The sequence below is a fragment of the Lissotriton helveticus genome, chromosome 3_1 (genome assembly GCF_964261635.1).
Source record: "Lissotriton helveticus chromosome 3_1, aLisHel1.1, whole genome shotgun sequence".
In the NCBI taxonomy this organism is placed as follows: Eukaryota; Metazoa; Chordata; class Amphibia; order Caudata; family Salamandridae; genus Lissotriton; species Lissotriton helveticus.
The window spans coordinates 1,847,763,856-1,847,782,776 of NC_136061.1; the positions used below are offsets into that span (position 1 = coordinate 1,847,763,856).

At 44.0% G+C, this 18,921-nt stretch overlaps 1 protein-coding gene across 2 annotated transcripts in view; it reads right to left on the minus strand.

The window, feature by feature from the left end:
• The window catches only part of AP2A2 (adaptor related protein complex 2 subunit alpha 2), a 537,324-nt gene that overhangs the window by 195,603 nt on the left and 322,800 nt on the right, over nucleotides 1-18,921 (minus strand). For both annotated transcript variants that reach the window (XM_078682786.1, XM_078682785.1), the window contains exons 3-5: nucleotides 10,026-10,168; nucleotides 7,125-7,318; nucleotides 104-233 (exon numbers count right to left, since the gene is read on the minus strand). In XM_078682786.1, coding sequence (XP_078538912.1) covers nucleotides 104-233; nucleotides 7,125-7,318; nucleotides 10,026-10,076 — 375 coding nt within the window. In that variant the 5' untranslated portion in view covers nucleotides 10,077-10,168. The remainder of the gene's footprint in view (nucleotides 1-103; nucleotides 234-7,124; nucleotides 7,319-10,025; nucleotides 10,169-18,921) is intronic.

An 18,921-nucleotide genomic window follows, 5' to 3' on the forward strand; every position in this document is an offset into this window, starting at 1 on the left:
GCAAAACTAGAATGCTTTAACTGGAGTAAATGATTAGTCCAATAATGCACCAAGATGTGAAGGGCAGAACAAGTAAAAGCTAAGAAGCTGGAAAATGAATCACCAAGTGCTGGTCGTTAAGAAGATGAACCACACGCGATGTCCAATCCCCCATTGGCACAAGGTCTGAAGACGTTCTGTACAATCGCAATAAGCAGAGGGCAGCACTTTGTTTCACACTGTCCATAGTGTCCCTGAGAAAAGAAAAAGTCTTATTAAAACCAGAATTCAGTCTGAATTTCATAAGTAGTCTTTCTTTGCAGGATGTTTTACATCTGAAACGCAGAAAAGATAGGTAATATTTTTCTGCAAAACAAAACCCTGTTAATTACAGCAGCATTCATTATTCAAATAAGCATACTCAAGAACTGTTCTACAAGAATTAACAGCAAATGCAAAATATTTAACCTAAAAGGTTCAATGAACTGCCAGTCCATTGAAAGTCCATTACAGAAAGATCAGATGACTGAAGTTGGGAGATTGGTTAACATGAAAAAACAGGGAGATCTATCTATTTTCTCATTTAAAGCAAAAAGAACTAAATAAGGATCTCTTTCAAGAGAAGTTCCATGAATATCAATTCTCCAGCATTTTTCAGAGCTTAACTGACACTAATAATGGGAGGTCATTTCAATGTCTATTGTCTGTGAGGGAAGAAACTAGTTCCGCTCCTGTAACAATAGATTTGAGCATTTAAACTATTCTAAACTAACATGCTGTGCATTATTCCAGCATTTAGAAATTGGGTCCAGAGAAGTTTTAGGTAAACATCAGTATTTTGTTCGGGTGAAAACCATAGACTGAGTTAGTTTCACTTACTGTGATCAGCGTTAATCCACAATTTTTTAACCATATATGTATCATACTCCCAAAACGTGATGATATTCCCTTAATTTGAAGTAAATGACTGATATTGCACAGCAATATGGCCTTTAATTGAAAATAGTTTGGAGACAAGGATGAAAGGAGCCAATCTGGGAAAATTTCAAGTGTATGATACAACATTGACATTTAGTGTATGATGGTATTAAAGCAGCAAAGATGCAATTCCATATTGAATTGCTATGCTATTTCTAAATGTGATATGTTTGTTCTCACAATAAGTCCCACTTGGGAAGAATTTCATAGATCATCCTTTCTGAATTTATCAGGCATCAAATAAACACATGATTGGACCAAACTTATATTAACAGATATGAACCACAGGAGAAAGTGGATCCACTTGGGAATATCAATTGATATTGGTATATGTTACGATCTGAATATGCTCTGGGCAAAAAAAACATTACATTTGACTGTTGTTGGATATTATTTACGCGTACATCCAGTATCTGCACATCACAGTGTAATATAGGATTGATTCATGCTGTTCTGTAAACCAAATGAATACACTATTATTCTCAATGGATATGCGATTTCTAAGCTTATACGTTAATAACATATAAGGAGAAAATAAACTGGACATGGATCATGTCAATGACAACAAACTGGATATTCTTTCTTCTCTTCTCACTTACAGGTCGACAATGTAAGCATCCTTTTTCTATTTATAAGGAAGTACAATACCACTCTGTTTGAGAAAGGTCCTCACACAATTTTTAACTCTTGCTTAACTACCTTTTTTCCAGTGCCATTAGCAAGTGTGAATGAATTTCGTGCATTATTATGTGAATGGGTTGTTTTGTGAGTTATATTCACTGTTTTGTGCTGCCTGTCCCATAACTAGCAAATGCATTGTTCTTCTGCATTTAAGTCAGAACTGTAACTCAGTTTTTAACCATGCTTTTTTCAGAGAATTATTTTATATATTACTTTTTTCTAACCCTCACTGAACATGGCTGTTAGAAATGGGGGTCTCTAGTTGGCAAGGGTTTGCACCTTTGTCCAAGTAGGGTCCCTTCCTTCTAGTAAGGATAAGGGAGTTACTCTCCTAAAATAACCCCTGCTCACCCCCTTGATAGCTTGGCACGTGCAGTCAGGCTTATCTTCGAGGCAGTGTGTAAAGCATTTGCACATAACCAATAGCAATACAGTGAAAGCACTACAAAGGACACCACACCCATTTAGAAAAATATCCAATATATTTATATATCCAAAACAAGATCAAAATTGATTTTAAAAAATCCACCATAGAGTTCTCAGAAAACTTCAATAATCAAAAATATTGATTGCTTCGTCTGGGGCCATCATGGTGTCGTGAACATCAAATCCAAACAGTTTTGGCTGACCGGGGAGTTGCGGGCCAGCTACGGTGTCGGGAAGACCCGCAAAACCCTACCTTTAGAAATGTATGGCGTCGGCGACCCTTTGATTAGCCCCGAAGGGCCAGCATCCCCAAGCATCGGTTTCAGAGGTCAGTGCAGGAGTCGTCGGGCACTTGAAGTCACACGCGTTTCATACCGAACTCCTCGCGTTTTAAGTCAGGAGCCTCGGGGCAGCGGTGTGAAGAGCGATGCCCTCAGGTTGCTCTGCAGGCGGCGGCTCGGTGACAGTCATCCAGCGGCGTCGGTGAGACGAGCTGCGGTGCGGAGTGATGCGGTGCTCGTCACAGTGATGGCAGGTCATGGTGGAAGCAGCGTCGTCGTTGCAGGATGAGGACGATGCGTCGTTCTACTTATGAGCAGTGCCCTCAAACCACAGTGAAAGCAGCAGTATCGATGTTGGCATGGAGCGATCTCTGTCATATCAGGGAAGCGGCGTGAAGCGAGGCGGTGCGGAGTGCAGTGCCCACAGGTATCAGTGCAAGCAGTGGCTCGTTGGCGGCGTCTGGTGGCATTGGTGAAACCAGGATTGAGGTGCCAAGTGCGGCAGTGCCTTCTGCGGTGCATGCAGGACAAGGAGTCGACAGTGGCGTAGTTGACGGCATTGGGTTGCTTTTTCTACTGTTGTACCGCTAAACCCCAGTGCTGGTAACAGATGAACTTCAAGTCTTTGCTGTTCCTGAGACTTCTTGAACATGGGGGCAAGCGAGAAGCTCAGAAAAAGGAAGTTGCAGAAAGTTCAATCCAGTCCTTTCACTGCCCAAGACAGAAGCAGCCACTGCAGGCCAACAGAGCAAAGCACACAGCAAAGTGGTAGTCCCTCCTCACAGCTTATCCAGTTCTTCTGCTTGGCAGTCTTCTTGGCTCCAAAAGAGTTCTCTGAAGTCTTTTATATCCCTGAGACTGCCAACAGGAGGCAAGCTCTACTTCAAGCCCTTGGAGAAAACTCTAAAAGCGGGTGATGAAAGTACACTCAAGTCCTTTCCCTGCCTAAGACAGAAGCAGCAAGCAGCAGGCCAACACTGCAGAGCACACAGCAAAGTGGCAGTTCTTCCGGACGGCTTTTCCACCCTTCTTCCTGGCAGGTTCCTTAGTTCAGCAGTAATCTAAAATACTGGGGTCGGGCCCCAATATTTATACACCAAAATCCTTTGTCCTCTGGAGGCAGAGAGTGTCTGTGCTCGGCCAAAACCAGTTCTGTCCTCTCTGGCCCAGCTTCCCGGCAGGAGGGGGAGACAGCATTGTCCAAGGCAGACAAGGCCTATTTCGGTGCAAGGGAAATCTCCTCCCACCACTCTAAATGCAGACAGGGCCAATTCCGGTACTATGAAAACTCCTCGCACTACTCTGAATGCAGCCCAGGTCTGTTCAGTCCAGCCCTGACACATTCAGGTAGACAAGACACACATCAACCCGCCCCCCGATGGCTGTCTGAGAGACTGCATTTCCCCAGCCCCTGTCACTCCAAAGCCAGACAGTCAATACACAAACCAGTAGAGGCACATAGAGTGGCTATGCAAGAAAATACCAATGTTCTAAAAGTGGTATTTTCAAACACAGAATATAATAATCATCTTTACTAAAAGATGGATCTTTATATTCTGGGTTCATACATGCTAAACTTTACTTTCCTATCTTGTCCCTCTGGTAAGTTATATTTATAAGATGTTATAAATAAACAAGTGTTCCGACTGCAGGTGTTCTGAGAGCCACTACAGAAGGTTAGTTCTTATCAGCCAAACAGGTGAATGTACTTGTCAAGATGTAAATGATGCAGTTGGTATTTAAGGATGGGCATGCCATTAGTTCGAGCCCTACCAGCCTACAATAGTTCACACTTCAAAACTTACTTATACTGAGCAGAGAACAAGCACTCCACTCATTCGGTCTAGTCATCTCTTGTTTACTCCACATAAACAGACATTTTATACATGACTAAGCCCACAATGCCTTCCTGGCACTCTTAACAAAAGTCTGCAAACTCACTGCCCTTTTCTGGTACTTTCACTCTCAGAAGTGTGTACTCATCATATACACCACAACCTAAACTCAGTGGCGGTTGGCGGCATATTACATTGGAGAGGTGCAAAAAAAACCATTTTACAAATAAAAAAATAATTACCTTACTTTATACTGCTGCTCAATGTTCTGCAGCACATCCTCTAGGCGTCTAAAGCCTATAGCCAACTCTCTCTTCCAATCAAGACGCTGTTCACACTGTTAAGCGATGTGAGGTGGCACATATTAGGGACTGTACGGTACCTGTTCATCATGAACACCACGGTAAAAACATTCCACGATCCCTACGAAGCCCAGAGGGCTATCGTCCGACGCCATCGCAGATAACCCCTATCCCTTGTCATAAGTACTTGCAGGAACCAACCCCGAAGCGAGAACCAACGGAAGGGGTCGGGACTGACCCCGGAACCAGAAATCCAAAGCTGGTAAATAGACCAGGAAGACGAAGAGGAAGGCGCGCGTCTGCAAGAAACAAGGAGTACGAGCAGGGAAGTCAGAACGGAGATGAAATAGAGAAGTTGCAGAGTCGAGTGGATACTGGAGAGCGGCCGCAACTCTGGAGAGTTGCGGCAGAGCCGGTGTGTCTTCGAGTACTAGAGACAGGGGTAGCGGGAGCAGGGAAGGTGGGTGCTGACCGAATACCGGGGGTGGGTTAGGGAGGGTCTGGGCTGTACAGCACGTAAACCACACAACCCTGAAATACCCTAGACATCACGTCCGCTCCAAGGCACCAGAGACCCCCCCCCCCCCTTCCTAATGGACAGTGCCCTGTACCTTATAATTTCTGTATCACGCCTCCCCCCTTTTCCGTTTTTGCACATTTCTCCATTCCCCATTATCTTCAGCGACAGGGTGTGGTGACAGATAACGTTACTCACTGAAGTAAATACTAAACAGCTGACGGCTCATTCTTGTTTTTCCCCTCTGTATGAGCCACCGCAAGCCCACCCCATTTTCAGGAGCCACCTCGAGAGAAGACCAACACACCGAAGAGCCCCCAGGAGGCCGAGAAGGAGGAGAGGAAACACCTAAAGAAAAAGAGGATTCTTCTGCAGCTAAACTATCAAAACAGCCTGTTGTTCTTAATAAACCCACTAAGATTGCACACTACATACAGCCTCCGCGTCTGTGTATCTGGCCCGCACTCCCCCACGCTCACAAGAAGCATGAGAGAAGTGTCTTGATTGGCTGGAGCAGGCTGGCTCTGCACTCCAAAGGCCTTATAGGCCTGTGCCTGCTCTCCAACCCAGGTGTCCAAGGGAGCTGGGTTGGAGAGGTTAGAATTGCACATTCAGTTTGGCTGTAGCAAGGTAGCCAACCAAACCGACATGTACACTTCAAACTTAAGTGACCAGTCCTTACTGCTGCCAATCACTGGCAGCAGTGAGTCCCTGGCCCCGCCCCCACACTCAGTTAGCTGGCAGACAGTAAAAAAATAAAATGCTAATAAAATCATTTTATTTTTCACACTTTCTGTGAAGCAGTGTGGGGGCAGGGGGTACGCTCCTCCACACTCTAGGAGGAACCAGCACTGCCTAAACTGCATTCTGGGTGGACTGCTCTCCTGAGAGTGAGACTAGAACTTGTCATAATCTCCTATTTTCAAAACGTTATTAAAAAGGTCAAAACAATTGTTAAGAATTTAGAGTGGAAGACCTGTGAAAGCCAAGTTAGCCAAATAACGAAATCTCAGCAAAAGCACAGGCGTCAGAAGAACAAATTCTCCCTCCATTACTCATACGCCTCTGGTCTGCGATAAATATACCTACCACCTTCAGAGGGAGAACGGAAGTTCAGCTTCTAGAAATGTACAATCATTTGTCCAGATTGAGCTTTTAATGAAGTAGGACACTGTCTTTCTTTTAGAGATCAATCTTTTGAAAGTGACAAAGTGTGGATTCAAATGTTCTAAATCTACTCTGAAAAGGTGTCTCTGAAGTGCAGCACAGAACAGACTGTGTTCTCTGTCACGCTCCACTCCCTAAAAACACAGGAAAAATAGTCTTTCAATACTTGACATTGTCAAGTGAGAATTGTGACCATGTATGAGAGGGCTTGTTGAGATTCTGGTACTCCCCGCTCATTTCCTCAACATTATACAGTGTGTGTTTGTGCAACCTATTACTTAGTAACACACCTAATCAGTTCATTCATAGAGCAGCAGGCATACATTTTGATCCAGTCCTACCATCTCCCACAATAAATGCAACATGAAGAGACTTCTCTGTAAATTCAGGAAAGCAGTCAATTTGACACCCAGTGCATTCTTTGCATGGCACACCTCCTGAATCAGGAGGAATTGCATCCATGGTGTCTTACTCTAGTGCTGCTTAGAGGTAATTTGTGTGTGTCAGTTACAGCGCAGGGATACTAAGCCAGATATGGTTGTGCTAGACAAGAAACCTAACCATAAATAGTAAAATATCTCCTTCATGCCAATTCAAACTATGTCACTTACTGGTAAATTTAGCCAACCATACTACCAAATAGGTAATGATACTGGAGCAGTATTTAGCTTCATATTTGCATTTTATTAAATTTAAGTAGGCCAAGCCCTGTACATACAGTATAGATATCTCTTTTGCATAAAGAGAAACAGCCACAGTTTTAGTGATCATTCTATAGAGATAACAGTCATTTCTACGAGGCCAAGAAATAGCCATTTTACAGTTTATAGCAAACTGCATGTAAAAAGGTATTAAAAACATATATGTAAACTGAATCAAACATTAATGCACGAAACAATTTGCGTAGTACAAACTACATAGTCCCCAAACAAGAGTTACCACAAATGGATTGACGTACCCAGCTACCAATATTTTTGGTATTTCTCCAGCAAAAGCTTCTCCCATTTCTCGGCTGCCCACATTGGCGATGCAATGCAAAGCCAGGCCCATGAACGTGGGGTTGCGACTGGCCAGGTCATTCTTTATTGCGTTGTTGATGAGACGGATAAGCTCACTGTTGCAGTTCACAAGTACTGAGATGAAGAGGTAGCCCTGCAGGTAAGGAGGTATGAAAGAGAAAGAAACACCAAAATAGTATGTCATTGATGGTCAAGAAGAAAGCTGGTATTCCACCTTCTTGTTATTCATCCCGAAAGACCTGAACACCTGAATACAGTAACTGTGTATTTCCTAAAGACTTGAGAAATATCCAGGCCAACACATGGTGTTGGTTCATGTACAACAGAAACGACTTTATCATCGAGATGCCAAAGCTAGAAAGGTCAGGAAACGCTGAAGAATCAAACACAGTTATTGTATTCCGACAGTGTACTGTAATTTGTGAAGCTAGTTTGGAGTGATAATACTGCTTTGTTTAATGTACTTCTGGGGACAAGGGTTTGCCCACTTTAGGGACCCTTTATCACACAAACAACATAATTTCCCGTTACAAATAACGTGTTAACTTAAGATGTTATCTCACACCTCCAGACAGGGGTGTCCAACCTTTTTTAGTGGGGGTAGTAAGTTACACTATTTTTGTTAGCCAGTGGGGCACACGAGCCGGTGATGCTCCCAAAAAAGGTTTAAAGAGAATCTCTAAAATGATTGGGCCAAATGGTGCACTTTCCAACTACATTTGTCTTCGGTTGTTTATAAAAAAGAATGCCATTGAGCTGGGCAGCACAATCATTGAACAAAATACATACAGAAACTAATCCATGTCACAAGAAACATTTTACACAGCAGAGAGAATGGAAAATAAGAAAATGCAGATCAGAGAATGAAGTGTGTAGGAGGCTAGGGCATCTTTTGGCTAAGGTATGTATCTGTGTATGTCCTGCTGGCATGGCCCGAGTGTGGGGTGGCTGGGTTCAAAATCTACTAAAACCGAAGTAGACTACGATTAACAAGTGAGCTCGAGCTTTCACGTTTGTTTAGAGCCTAGATTGAAGCTGCAGCAGGAGCGGCTTGTAGCATGCAAGGATCCTTTTCTTGGCTAATGAAACAGGAAGGCTAAGGCTAAGGCTAATGTAATTTTTTAAACATGCTTTTTTTTTAGCCGTTGGCCACTGAAAAAGGCACTGGTGAGCCACTTTGCGGCCCATGGGTGGTATTTTAAGTAAGCCAGCCATAACCATTTTACAACAAATACTAATCTAGCTGTGTTTACATCAAACTCTACAATTATCATAGCTTTAATGTTCAAACAAACATTTCCCTAACAAAAATCCTGAAATGATTGCGACAATATATTTCAACAACAATCAAAGCTTTCAAACCCAATTTACAATTCTCAAGTTTCAGTTAACCACATTTAATGCTTGGATAAACAATACCCTTTTTGCTAGGTCACGGACACATACATCACCCAGCCCAGTCAAACGCCCAAGACCAACTTTCCTCTTCTCCCAGGGCGCATGTGCCTTTCAAAGTTCTGTCATCTTGTTGAGTACATATTTAACAACCTTTCATCAGGCACTATCCTTCTCTCCGTGGTGATTGACTGGTAAACCATTACCAGGTTCTGGCAAACCTACTACACTGCAGCTCAATATCCTGTCTTTAAGTACCTATCTCCAAAACTTTCTATGGCTATCTCTGGATGCCGAGCAGTCCTCTACTAAAACCTACAATAAAATAATACTAAAAGTACCCCCCGTACGTTATAAGGATATTGCAAGTCACAGAGGAGTTCCATTACCTTAGAGAGGAATGTATTAGGTTATGGAACTCAGAGGTGACTTGCAATATCCGTATCTTATACGCCAAGGGGTACTTTATTCCATATAATACATGGTCACACCATAACCTTTCCCACAAACCACTTAAAACCTTGGTGCGTAGCTCTTTCATATGAATGCGCGAACATGTTTGCAAACAAGAAGAATAAAACCTCTAGTGCAAAATTGAACACATCAAAAACCCGTTATTTGTTGGAAATGGATATTAGAAACAGTACAATAGAAGTCAGTTTAAAAAAAGATTTCAAAGTTGCACTAGCTTGGAAGGAGTAGAAATATGCAGAAAGATTCTAGCTTTTGTCTAAAGAGTGTAAAAATTAAACATACTCTCTTTGTCAATGTAAGCTATTAAAATGGAGCAGAAGAAAAAAAAGCAACGTTCCGTTTTTGTTCTCTTAAATAGCTGCTTCAATTATGCTCAGGGACCTAAACTGCCTTTCACCTCCCAGCAGTCATTGTGACGTCAGAACTCCTGACTTGCCTTTCACCTCAGCCGCCATCTCTTGCAGCAGGCTTTGTGACGTCAACTCCTGACCTGCCTTTCACCTCAGCTGCCATCTCTAGCAGTAGGCTTTGTGACGTCAGAACTCAACTGAAATTACTTTTGATAGTCTAGGTCTGACGTCTTTTCCTTATAATCGGCGACAGGGTGCGTGGCAAGTCGCCAATTATAAAGAAATTAGAGACTGCCGCTTATACAGGGATTATAGAATCCCATGTATTCTAAAACTAATAACATTAATGATCCTGGTGAACTCATGACAACTGCCTCCTAAATTGGAACTTATGTATTAACCAAATATGGTTGAAGTGGAATAGTTAACAGGTATTTAATCTCAGATAACAAAACATTCAGCGATCACTCAACAAACAGTTGTTTTTACTATTTGACCACCAGCCTCAAAATTAGGACATTTTTGTTATGCAATCAACTCAAGCAGAAAGGTTAATGAACGAGTGCAATGAAGCTGAAGTAAAACTTGCCCTTTAGGGACAATGGTTTAACAATCACTCACAATCTGTTTTTCTGTGTATTTGTTGGAGCTTAACAGATTCACTGCTTCCATGTGTCCAAAGTCGATGTCGTGGCCCAAGAGGAAAATAAACAGCAACTTGCATACATATTTCTTTTTACTGTAGCCATCCAACGCCTTGTCACCTAGTGAACAATGAGTGAGAAAGAAGTTGGTTAGAGTGTGACTGGCATTCTCTCCCTGACCAAAAACACTGCCCTGTAAGTTGATACCGCTGCAATTCCAATGACAGAATGTAAGAAACTGGCTCTATATATACCGCACCAAAGTGAGGTACAGTATGTATAGACTCCAAGGGTCTCCAGAGGTTTGGCAGAGGTTAAAGTTAGATAGAACCTTACTCTCTAAAGTGGTAGCTTGATCAAACAGTAAGGCAGTGTCAGAGGACAGTATTACGCATTTTATGTACACACTCAGTCAGCAAATGAATTCACACACTCAAGAACTGAACTCTAGGCCAATTGTTTTTGTATAAATAATATACGGTTGTATTATTTCTAGAACCAAGCAAGCCTGGTGAAGGCAAGCATAAAAATACTTTGCAGTAGTAAATTACTGGTCTGAACACAGTTCAAAATTGCAGTGTAACTTGTACTGGTTTTGGTTACAGTTTTAAGTAAGCAGTTTGCAACACATTGCAGGTATAGTACTTTCAAATGAGTGGGCTTTTTAAGTAAAATGCAGTTAATTACTTTTCAGATTACTTTTGCTAACATGACTGGATCCTAGATTCAGCCCTGGGACATTTCCTGAAAACAGGTGAGTTAATGCGTTTTGGTTAAAGGTACGGTTTTTAAAGAATATTATTGCATTTCAAAAGTCGACACAAACTTTCTCACATAGAATCATCAATGGTATCCTATGGGAGGAAATTCACTTAGCAGGTAAGTTATGTTATCGATACTTTTTCTTACTCTGTGCTGTGTCCTAGATTCAGCACTGGGACATGTCCTGAAAACAGTTGAGAAAATGGGTTTTGGTAATTCGGCTGATTTTTAAGGAATATTTGTAATTTTCAAAAGTCAACAGAAACTTTTTGGGAGAAAAAGTGTCAATGTTATCCTATGAGGAAAAATGAGTTATCGGTTTCGAGGTAAGTTATCGGTCTTTTGAGTTAGGGTTCTGGGGTTAGACATAGGGGTCTCCCAGGGTCAGTGATGCACTGTTGTTGCACCCTCAGCGGCACTAGGGCGGCCGGGTGCAGAGTGTGGAGGCCCACTGTTATCCTACAGAGGATAGGGAGGACTCCAGTTGGTGGCTGCTAGCAAGCAGGCCACAGGGCTGTGGGAGCAAAGCTCCTAGGGTTAAGCTCAGGGCAAGTTGGGTACCAGGTTAGCACAAAAGGGGCACCCTCAGCTGCACTAGGGCGGCCGGGTGCAGGGTGCTGTTTTGAGGTCGGGTGCCTGTTGATTTCAATGGAGATTCTCTGGGACAAAGAAGCACTGCAGGCTCGGGAACGAGGACTTCCAGGAGTGACCACCACTTCTAGGGGTAAGTTGGGATGTAGAGGGATGGTTAGGCACTGCTGGGCTGTGCACACAAGGCTGTGGGGCGTCGGGTGCAGGGGTGCCTTTGGAAGTAGGATTTTTTTACCCGCTCTGGTCGCGGTAGGGGGGTCCTCTGGATTGAGGCTGCAGGCATAGTCTGGAGGCTTGAGGCAGGTCAGGGGTCACCAGATCTCTGGTCAGGATCACCAGGGGGACCTCCTCGTGGTGTTTATTCACTCAAACATGGGCCGGGCTCGGCGGGTGCAGAGTGGGCTGTATTTGGGGTTTCTGACAGGCACCAGAAGCTGCAATTTAAACACGTCCGGTGTTCACAGGAGAACCAGCTTGGAAAGTGAATGCAGGCAGGTTCTCCGGGGTTTTTGTGGTTGCTGGCCACTGGACACACCAGGGTTTCGCAGGAGCAGGTTCGAGGGGAGACAGGCCTGTGGGGCTGAGGCTAAGTCAGTGGGCATCTTCCTCTTGTTAGCTTCTGCACTGCTTTTCGTCCTTCTCCTTTTCTTGTGGTTGCTGGTTCTGAGGAAGGAAGGTTCAGGGTGCCCCTAAATACTAAATTTAGGGGTGTTACAGGTAGGTAAAGGGCAGGGATCAATCGGTCACTTCCCTGGGATGGGTACAATCCCTATTCTGCCACTCTCCAGTGGGAGGGGGGCAGGAGCCTGTCCCTGGTTGGCTGGGTCCTCCCATCCTCAAGATGGCGGGGCCTCGAGGTTGTGCTTCACCTCGCCTCCCCCACATTATGGGGTTGAGTTGTCAAAGGTGGGCACACCTCTCTTCCTCACCCAAAGTGGGGGTAGAACCAGTGGGGCCCAGTTGCTGAGTACAGCAGTGGTCTGGAGAGGCTCACAAAGGCGGTATGCCTTTGAAACTTCTCCTTCGTGAACCTCGCCCAACCTGGGGAAGGAGGCTTGGCACCTTGTCCCAGGATGTGCATTGTTTCAGGCCCCCAAGAGCAGCAAGCTCTCGACCCAGGGATCCAGAAACATGTCTGGTGATGGCAGCCTAGGCAGCCACTCAGTCAGGTCACTGTGGAGTTGGTCGAGTTTCAGGAGGCATCTCTAAGATGCCCTCTGTCGTGCATTTTACATTAAATCCCACACTGGCATCAGTGTGGGGTTAATGTGCTGGGAAGTTTGATACCAAACTTTCCAGTCTTCGGTGCAGCCATTATGGTGCTGTGGAGTTCGTAATGAGAAACTCCCAGCACCATATACTCTTAATGGCAGCACTGGACTTCCAGTGCCCAGGAATGGACCTGGGTACTGTAGGGGTACAGGGCTCATGCACCTGTAACCTCACTACTGGCATAGGGCACCCAGCTAGAGGGGTAACTGATGTATGCTAGGGCAGTGTTTTGTGGGCATGACGCACAGGGATGTGTGCCATGTCGACTCTTCACTTTGTTCTGCACCAAGACACGCAGCCTGTAAAGGCAGTGTGTGAGTGTCAGGGTACAGGGCCTCTAAGGGTGGCACAATAAGTGCTGCAGCCCTTAGGGGCCTTCTCTGGTCACAGTGCCCTGGGTACCTGTGGTACCATTTACCAAGGGCTGACCTGTGGCCAGAGATGCCAATTGGGTTTAGGCTTCAACGCAGTTTTAGGGAAGGAACACAGACCCTGGGTACCTGATTGGCAGGAGCCAGGGGCACACTCAGTCAAAGCACATCAGCAATTAGCAATTCAGCAAAAAGTGGGGGCACACCATGCAAGAAAGAGGGCACTTTCTCACACAGAAGTGAAGTGATCTGGACTCTGAACTGTGACTAAGGAAGAGAAAAATTACCTACCAGGAGAAATTGGCTATACAGCCTATGTATGAAACCTACTATGATTCAAAATAACTGGAATCATTTAGCACCTGTGCCATTCTTTAAATGGTATAAACAGAGGGACTACTCCATTGGAGAATACAGTATAAAATGAACATCTGATAAAGGGTCCTCTTCGTGTCTAACAACACTGCCACCTGTCTGCAGTTCCAGAGGTTAAATGAGTTGAGGCAAAGAGAAGCCAGTCTGAAATTTGGTCAAACCATAACTGTCAGGCCAATACCAGCAATTCTTACTTAAACATAAAGGAGGGACTTTACCGGGAAATACAGATTTGTTGATACCTGTTTGCATGATCTACTTAAATAAATCCAGCGTATTTAACTCGTATATCACTCTACCAAACGCAAAATAAGACCGGCCAGGTTGTAATCTTGAAATAAAATGGTGCCATACCAGGCTTAAAAATGTGGGAATGTAATGATTCCAGAGGTTGACAGGCGAGAAAGTAGATACCCACCTGAGTAAGTCGGTTAACCCTTTGAACGCTCATGATGGCCCCCGGCCCTCATACACCACCGGTGGGCATGTGTGGAGGACAGCCTGGGGTCGTCCGAATCCAGCCCACTTATAAAAACGCCCACACAGTGCGAAAATTCGCCGTGCATGGAAGGGGTTAATCTCATCTGAGCTGACTCCAAATAAGGAGAGAGGTCAAACTTCGACCACATGAAATTATTTTTCTTGCTATTTAGTTTTGATTTCCAATTACAAGCCATGGCTCAGACAATTTGCTACTTGCAGCCATGAGGTTTGTTTTGGCAGCCAAAAGGTTTGTTTTGGCAGCCAAGAGGTTTGTTTTGGTAGCCAAGAGGTTTTTTTTTTTGGCAGCCATGGGCTACTTTGGCAAAAGTTTATGACACCCTGTAAAGAGTGATATACGACGGATCAATTACCCAATGCCAAGAATACAGTTTACACATTACACAAAATAAAGCAATTAAATCACATCCCTTTCATTTTCACAAGAAATTAAAATTACATACTAGCCATCATGAAAAATGCCATTTATTAACAAAAGAACGGAGTTCCTCTTAACAGACGTCTTTGCACTTAATTTACACTGGCCAGCAGAAATCAGACATGGGTGCCTCGACCGGGTAGGTGAAAGTTACTTCACAACACATCCTCAGGTACGCTGTCACCAGTCAAAATGAAGGCAAGTAGTTGAGGGAGTTCCACTTGAGCTTATGGAGCCAGGGAGTACAATTTAGGCCTGGCTTTTCACACGGGCCATTGCACAAGGTCTGAGGAACAGGTATTGCAGTGGGGAGGCAAGAGATCACTTTCATTAACCCCTTCCATGCTGGGCCGATCCTGCTACCATGCTGAAGATTTCAGCGCGGGTGCGGTCATGACGGCCCCCAGCCCTCATCAGCACACGAGCACTGTAGGTCATGACGGCTGGGGGCCGTCATCAGCATGCAAGGGGTTAAGGTTGCAAAGTAAACAATAGAGGGGAACATCTGTGGACAAAGAAAACAAGCACTGGCACAGACCATAGGTCAGACGTTAGCTAGCAACCATTTTCGCTTTGTCAATATTTATTTTTCCATGGTATTTCTCAAAAATGTGTTGCTGGGGAAGCTACGTCGATCTTAAAAAATTATTTTAAAAAAGCTCAAAACCTAATTAATATTTTGAGTCTCAAAAAGCACACATTGCCATCGACATAGTAGTTCCTAGCACTTAAAGGAATTACTTTTATGTGTGGGTGTGCTCCTTGTGAAAGGGCAGTATGCCTCAACTCACAGTGACGTTAGCTAATGGTTGAAGTGGGCTAAACCATTTCTCCATACTGTATGCTGTACTGGGCGGAAGAAAAATGTGAATGACATAATAGCAGACCAATGAATAAACAGGGCTGTATGTATATTATGCATATAATTTTAGTAAAATCAAAAGGCCTGGCCTAGCGTTCGATCCAGAAATGAAGTGCAGGCTCGCCAGCTGGCATCATACCATGTATGGTACATGTACTGTCGCCCATTAATATGTTGGTGCCTTTTTGCATTGTACTATAATGGGTTTATATAGCCATTGCTACTCTTGGCGCTGAAGCAGTTTACACCGGGGTAAACTTGGTTTCAGAACTCAAGATTAGCGTTTAATCCAGTGGTTATTGATTACCTATAACCATATAAACAGTACTCCTAAAAGATGCCATGTTGCTTTTGCCTACAATGTGGTCTTCTTCATATTGCTGTTCTCTACTGTGTATCTGTAGTCCCCATTACCACACTTTACTTCCTTTATGTGAAACATTTGTTATGACAGCACAAGACACCTTCTCTATGACTGGGCTTCAAGCCGCTATCAGCCAGGCTGGCTCCAAAACATTACTCTAGAGCAGGCTTCCTAAGTTCTTTAGAACCACGACCCACTTTTCAGTATAACAAACTTTCGCGACCCACCTAGCATTTGTGGACATTAGAAGAGTGATTTTTGAATGTAACTAAAGCACTGTGTGGTAGTGCGTTGTCATTTACAGACAGCACCTTTTCTATTGAAATGGGTACTACATTTGCACAAACAGTTTCATAGATTAAACTAAACTGCACACAAATTGTGTGGGGAGATAGGGTTTCAGTGAATACTTATTATTTGTGCATCACCAAGTAAAGCGTTTGATTTGTTCTGATACTATTAAAATATTTGTTTCCCTCACACTTCAGAATTACAAAAAAATGCTTCATTTTTGCTTTCCTAACTGCTGATTGTGTTCAGTGTATTTCTATTTACATTTTGTTGATTTAAATCCTACAGTCTTTCATTTACACTGTGAACCCAAGCAAGATTGTGACATAATTCACTTTTCTTTAAATGACTGCAAAGTGAAACATTTCCACGAGTGTCCCCTTAAGGGCTTGTTTACAGGGGGAAAGGATGTTAAAAAAACATAACATGCATAGCTAGAAACTTAAAGAGCCAGCTGGAAACCGGTGTACAAACAGAAGTACAAAACTAGAAGACCGATGGACGAGGATGAATGCCATGGTCTTTTGCAGGACCTGGTTAAGATGGCGGCTTTCTGTTTCTCCTACTTCATCCGATGTAAGAGGGGCTTGGAAAAAGCTGCTTCCCGATGCAAGGTTGCAGGACGTCTCCAGCTATTTCAGGATCGTCCACCCACAGACACACAATGACAACACAGCAGCTGTCACATCAATGTCAGTTTCCTCGTTGATGGGCGAGCACTCCTCATGTAAGCCCCGTCTCTCATGCTAGGAGGCCAGCATCCACGAGTAACGGAGGCAGAGCAAGCCGCGGGGCTCCTACGTGGCCAATGCAAGGCAATCGCTAGCCAGGGTGGCTCCAGGCCACCCTTATCTCAGTCGAGCTTGACAAATTGTGCATTTACCCTGCAGGCGAGGGCTCCACTCTGAGCGGCTCTGGAAGCAAAGCCACAGAGGAGGAAAAGCTCGAGGAGAACAGATCAGGATTTCACAGAAATCTTTCTGAATATCTGATGGAGAGCAAAAGGCTGCATTTCTGTAGTGAATCAAAGTCCAGCATCCAATGAAACCCCCGTTGCATCATCATTAGCTGTCCCTGCACCGTGACATCTACATCAATGAGATGGTTTTCATTTTACAATGGTGCAGAGAAGCAAATTTGCATGGCATATGCAGCTACTAGACTGATCTTGTCTCAGTTTGGATCTTCAGCCTCTGTCATACTCTTAAACATTCTGAGGAGGGTTGGGTCTTGCAGTGGATACTACTCCTTGCTCCGCTGTGTCTGGTTTATGTTAGAATGGAGAGTCCTCTCTGGAATCTCAAAGACAAGGGCTCTTTGGAATTTTATTTCCAATACATTTGCATTTCGGATTGCTGGGTGTCAGATCTCATCTATTGTTTCTGCATCAGTGAGAATCTCACGACAGGACACCATCATGGAGAAACATACAAATGTAAGTAAAATGCTCAGGTCAGGATTCACACTGTCTATGCAGCTGGCTGCTATTCTGTGGGATAATGAAATCAGACCACTTCAGCTTTGGATACAAAGTCACAGAAACTGAATCGATTTGTGACGAGCTAGCATGCTGTGCTCCACCCACTTGTAAATGCTAGGTTTAGTCTTCCTCTTCAGATCGCATCCTTACCATCTTCAGCACATACATTTCAATACCTTCCAATTTGAATCCATTGTATCTCTTGTCGCCTTCTCCACATTGTCCCCAAACTAGACACTATAGAAATCTCATAGTCTACCAAGGGTACTTCTAACCAACTGAAAGCCTCATTACTGAACAAAGAAACAAGTAAACCACAATCAGCATTTGCAAGAAAGCAAAATAAGTTTCCTCTGCGATCACCTGATATTTACAGACTGAATTTGAGTTCTGGAAGGAGAGCTTTGTACTGGTCCCTGTGTTAGTGCCACAGTTCCAGATTAGGAGTACAAGGTGCCTAACTTAACAACACAGCCGCACAATATATCCCACTGAAACCAGATCCTGGAGAAACAAGTGTGAAAATCAAAGCACAGCAAACCCGTGTTATGTCCGGGTTCTTGAAGGGGAGGGAGGGAAAGTGAAAGTGCGCGATGCGCGCGCTGTGCTGCCTGTTTCTCAGCTGAAGGGAGACAGGAGGTGGCACGCGCGGACAGGAGAAGTACACACGCATGGAGTGCACATCTCCTGTCTCCCTTCGCGCACCAAAGCCACAGCAATATAGTCTTCGCTAGCGAAGCAGCTCCGCTGCATTCGTAGCGAGACCTAAAAAGGTGGCAGCATAAGGTATGCGCACCTCCTACTCCAATGTCTGCAAGTAGATATGGAGGAAAATGGCTTAATTGTAGAAAATTTGAGAGCCAGACCCAGTGGAGCTGAAACTTGATTTGTTGTTATGTATGGCTTGACAGTGCAGAAGTCTGCAAGACCTATTGTTACCCATTCTTTAAAATATACATAAAGCCAGTTTTGGCTCAACCCAGAGGAGCATTACCCTCCCACTTCTTGCTATGGGCAATTCCACCGCCTAAGGAGTGTTTGTACTGGATTGCAAAGGTGGCTATTTTACATCATAAAAATATTCTATATCACCATCGACTAAATTACTGAAGCACTGCACAGAAAAAGAAATCATTTTATTTAATGGTTTAGCCAGGGCCCAAATCGCAAGCCGGGTCTACTGTCTTTGCCAATGCTTGTTTAAATTAGCCATGCAATTTTAACACGCTAGACACAGGAGATTCGATTTTGATCAAAGTTCTGAATGCCACAGTTAGAGCTTGCCTATGAGGCAGAGGTCCTGGAATCCATATGCCAGTGGCAAATAAGTCTTGAAGGGGGTCAGTGGGAACAGAGAAGTAGATCTCCCACCACCTGCACAAATGGGGGTCCAAGGCGTGAATTCTTACGAAGACAGTAACTTATTAGGCCAGTGATTTCCCACAGGCAGATACTGGATTTCTGTTTACGTTGCTGAAATCAAAGCAACACACATTACCGTGACAAGTAAAATGAGGTTCTTGTATGGCACCTATCCACAGCATACTTTATTTGATAACATGCTTGTCTTCTGCAAGGTTTCATGA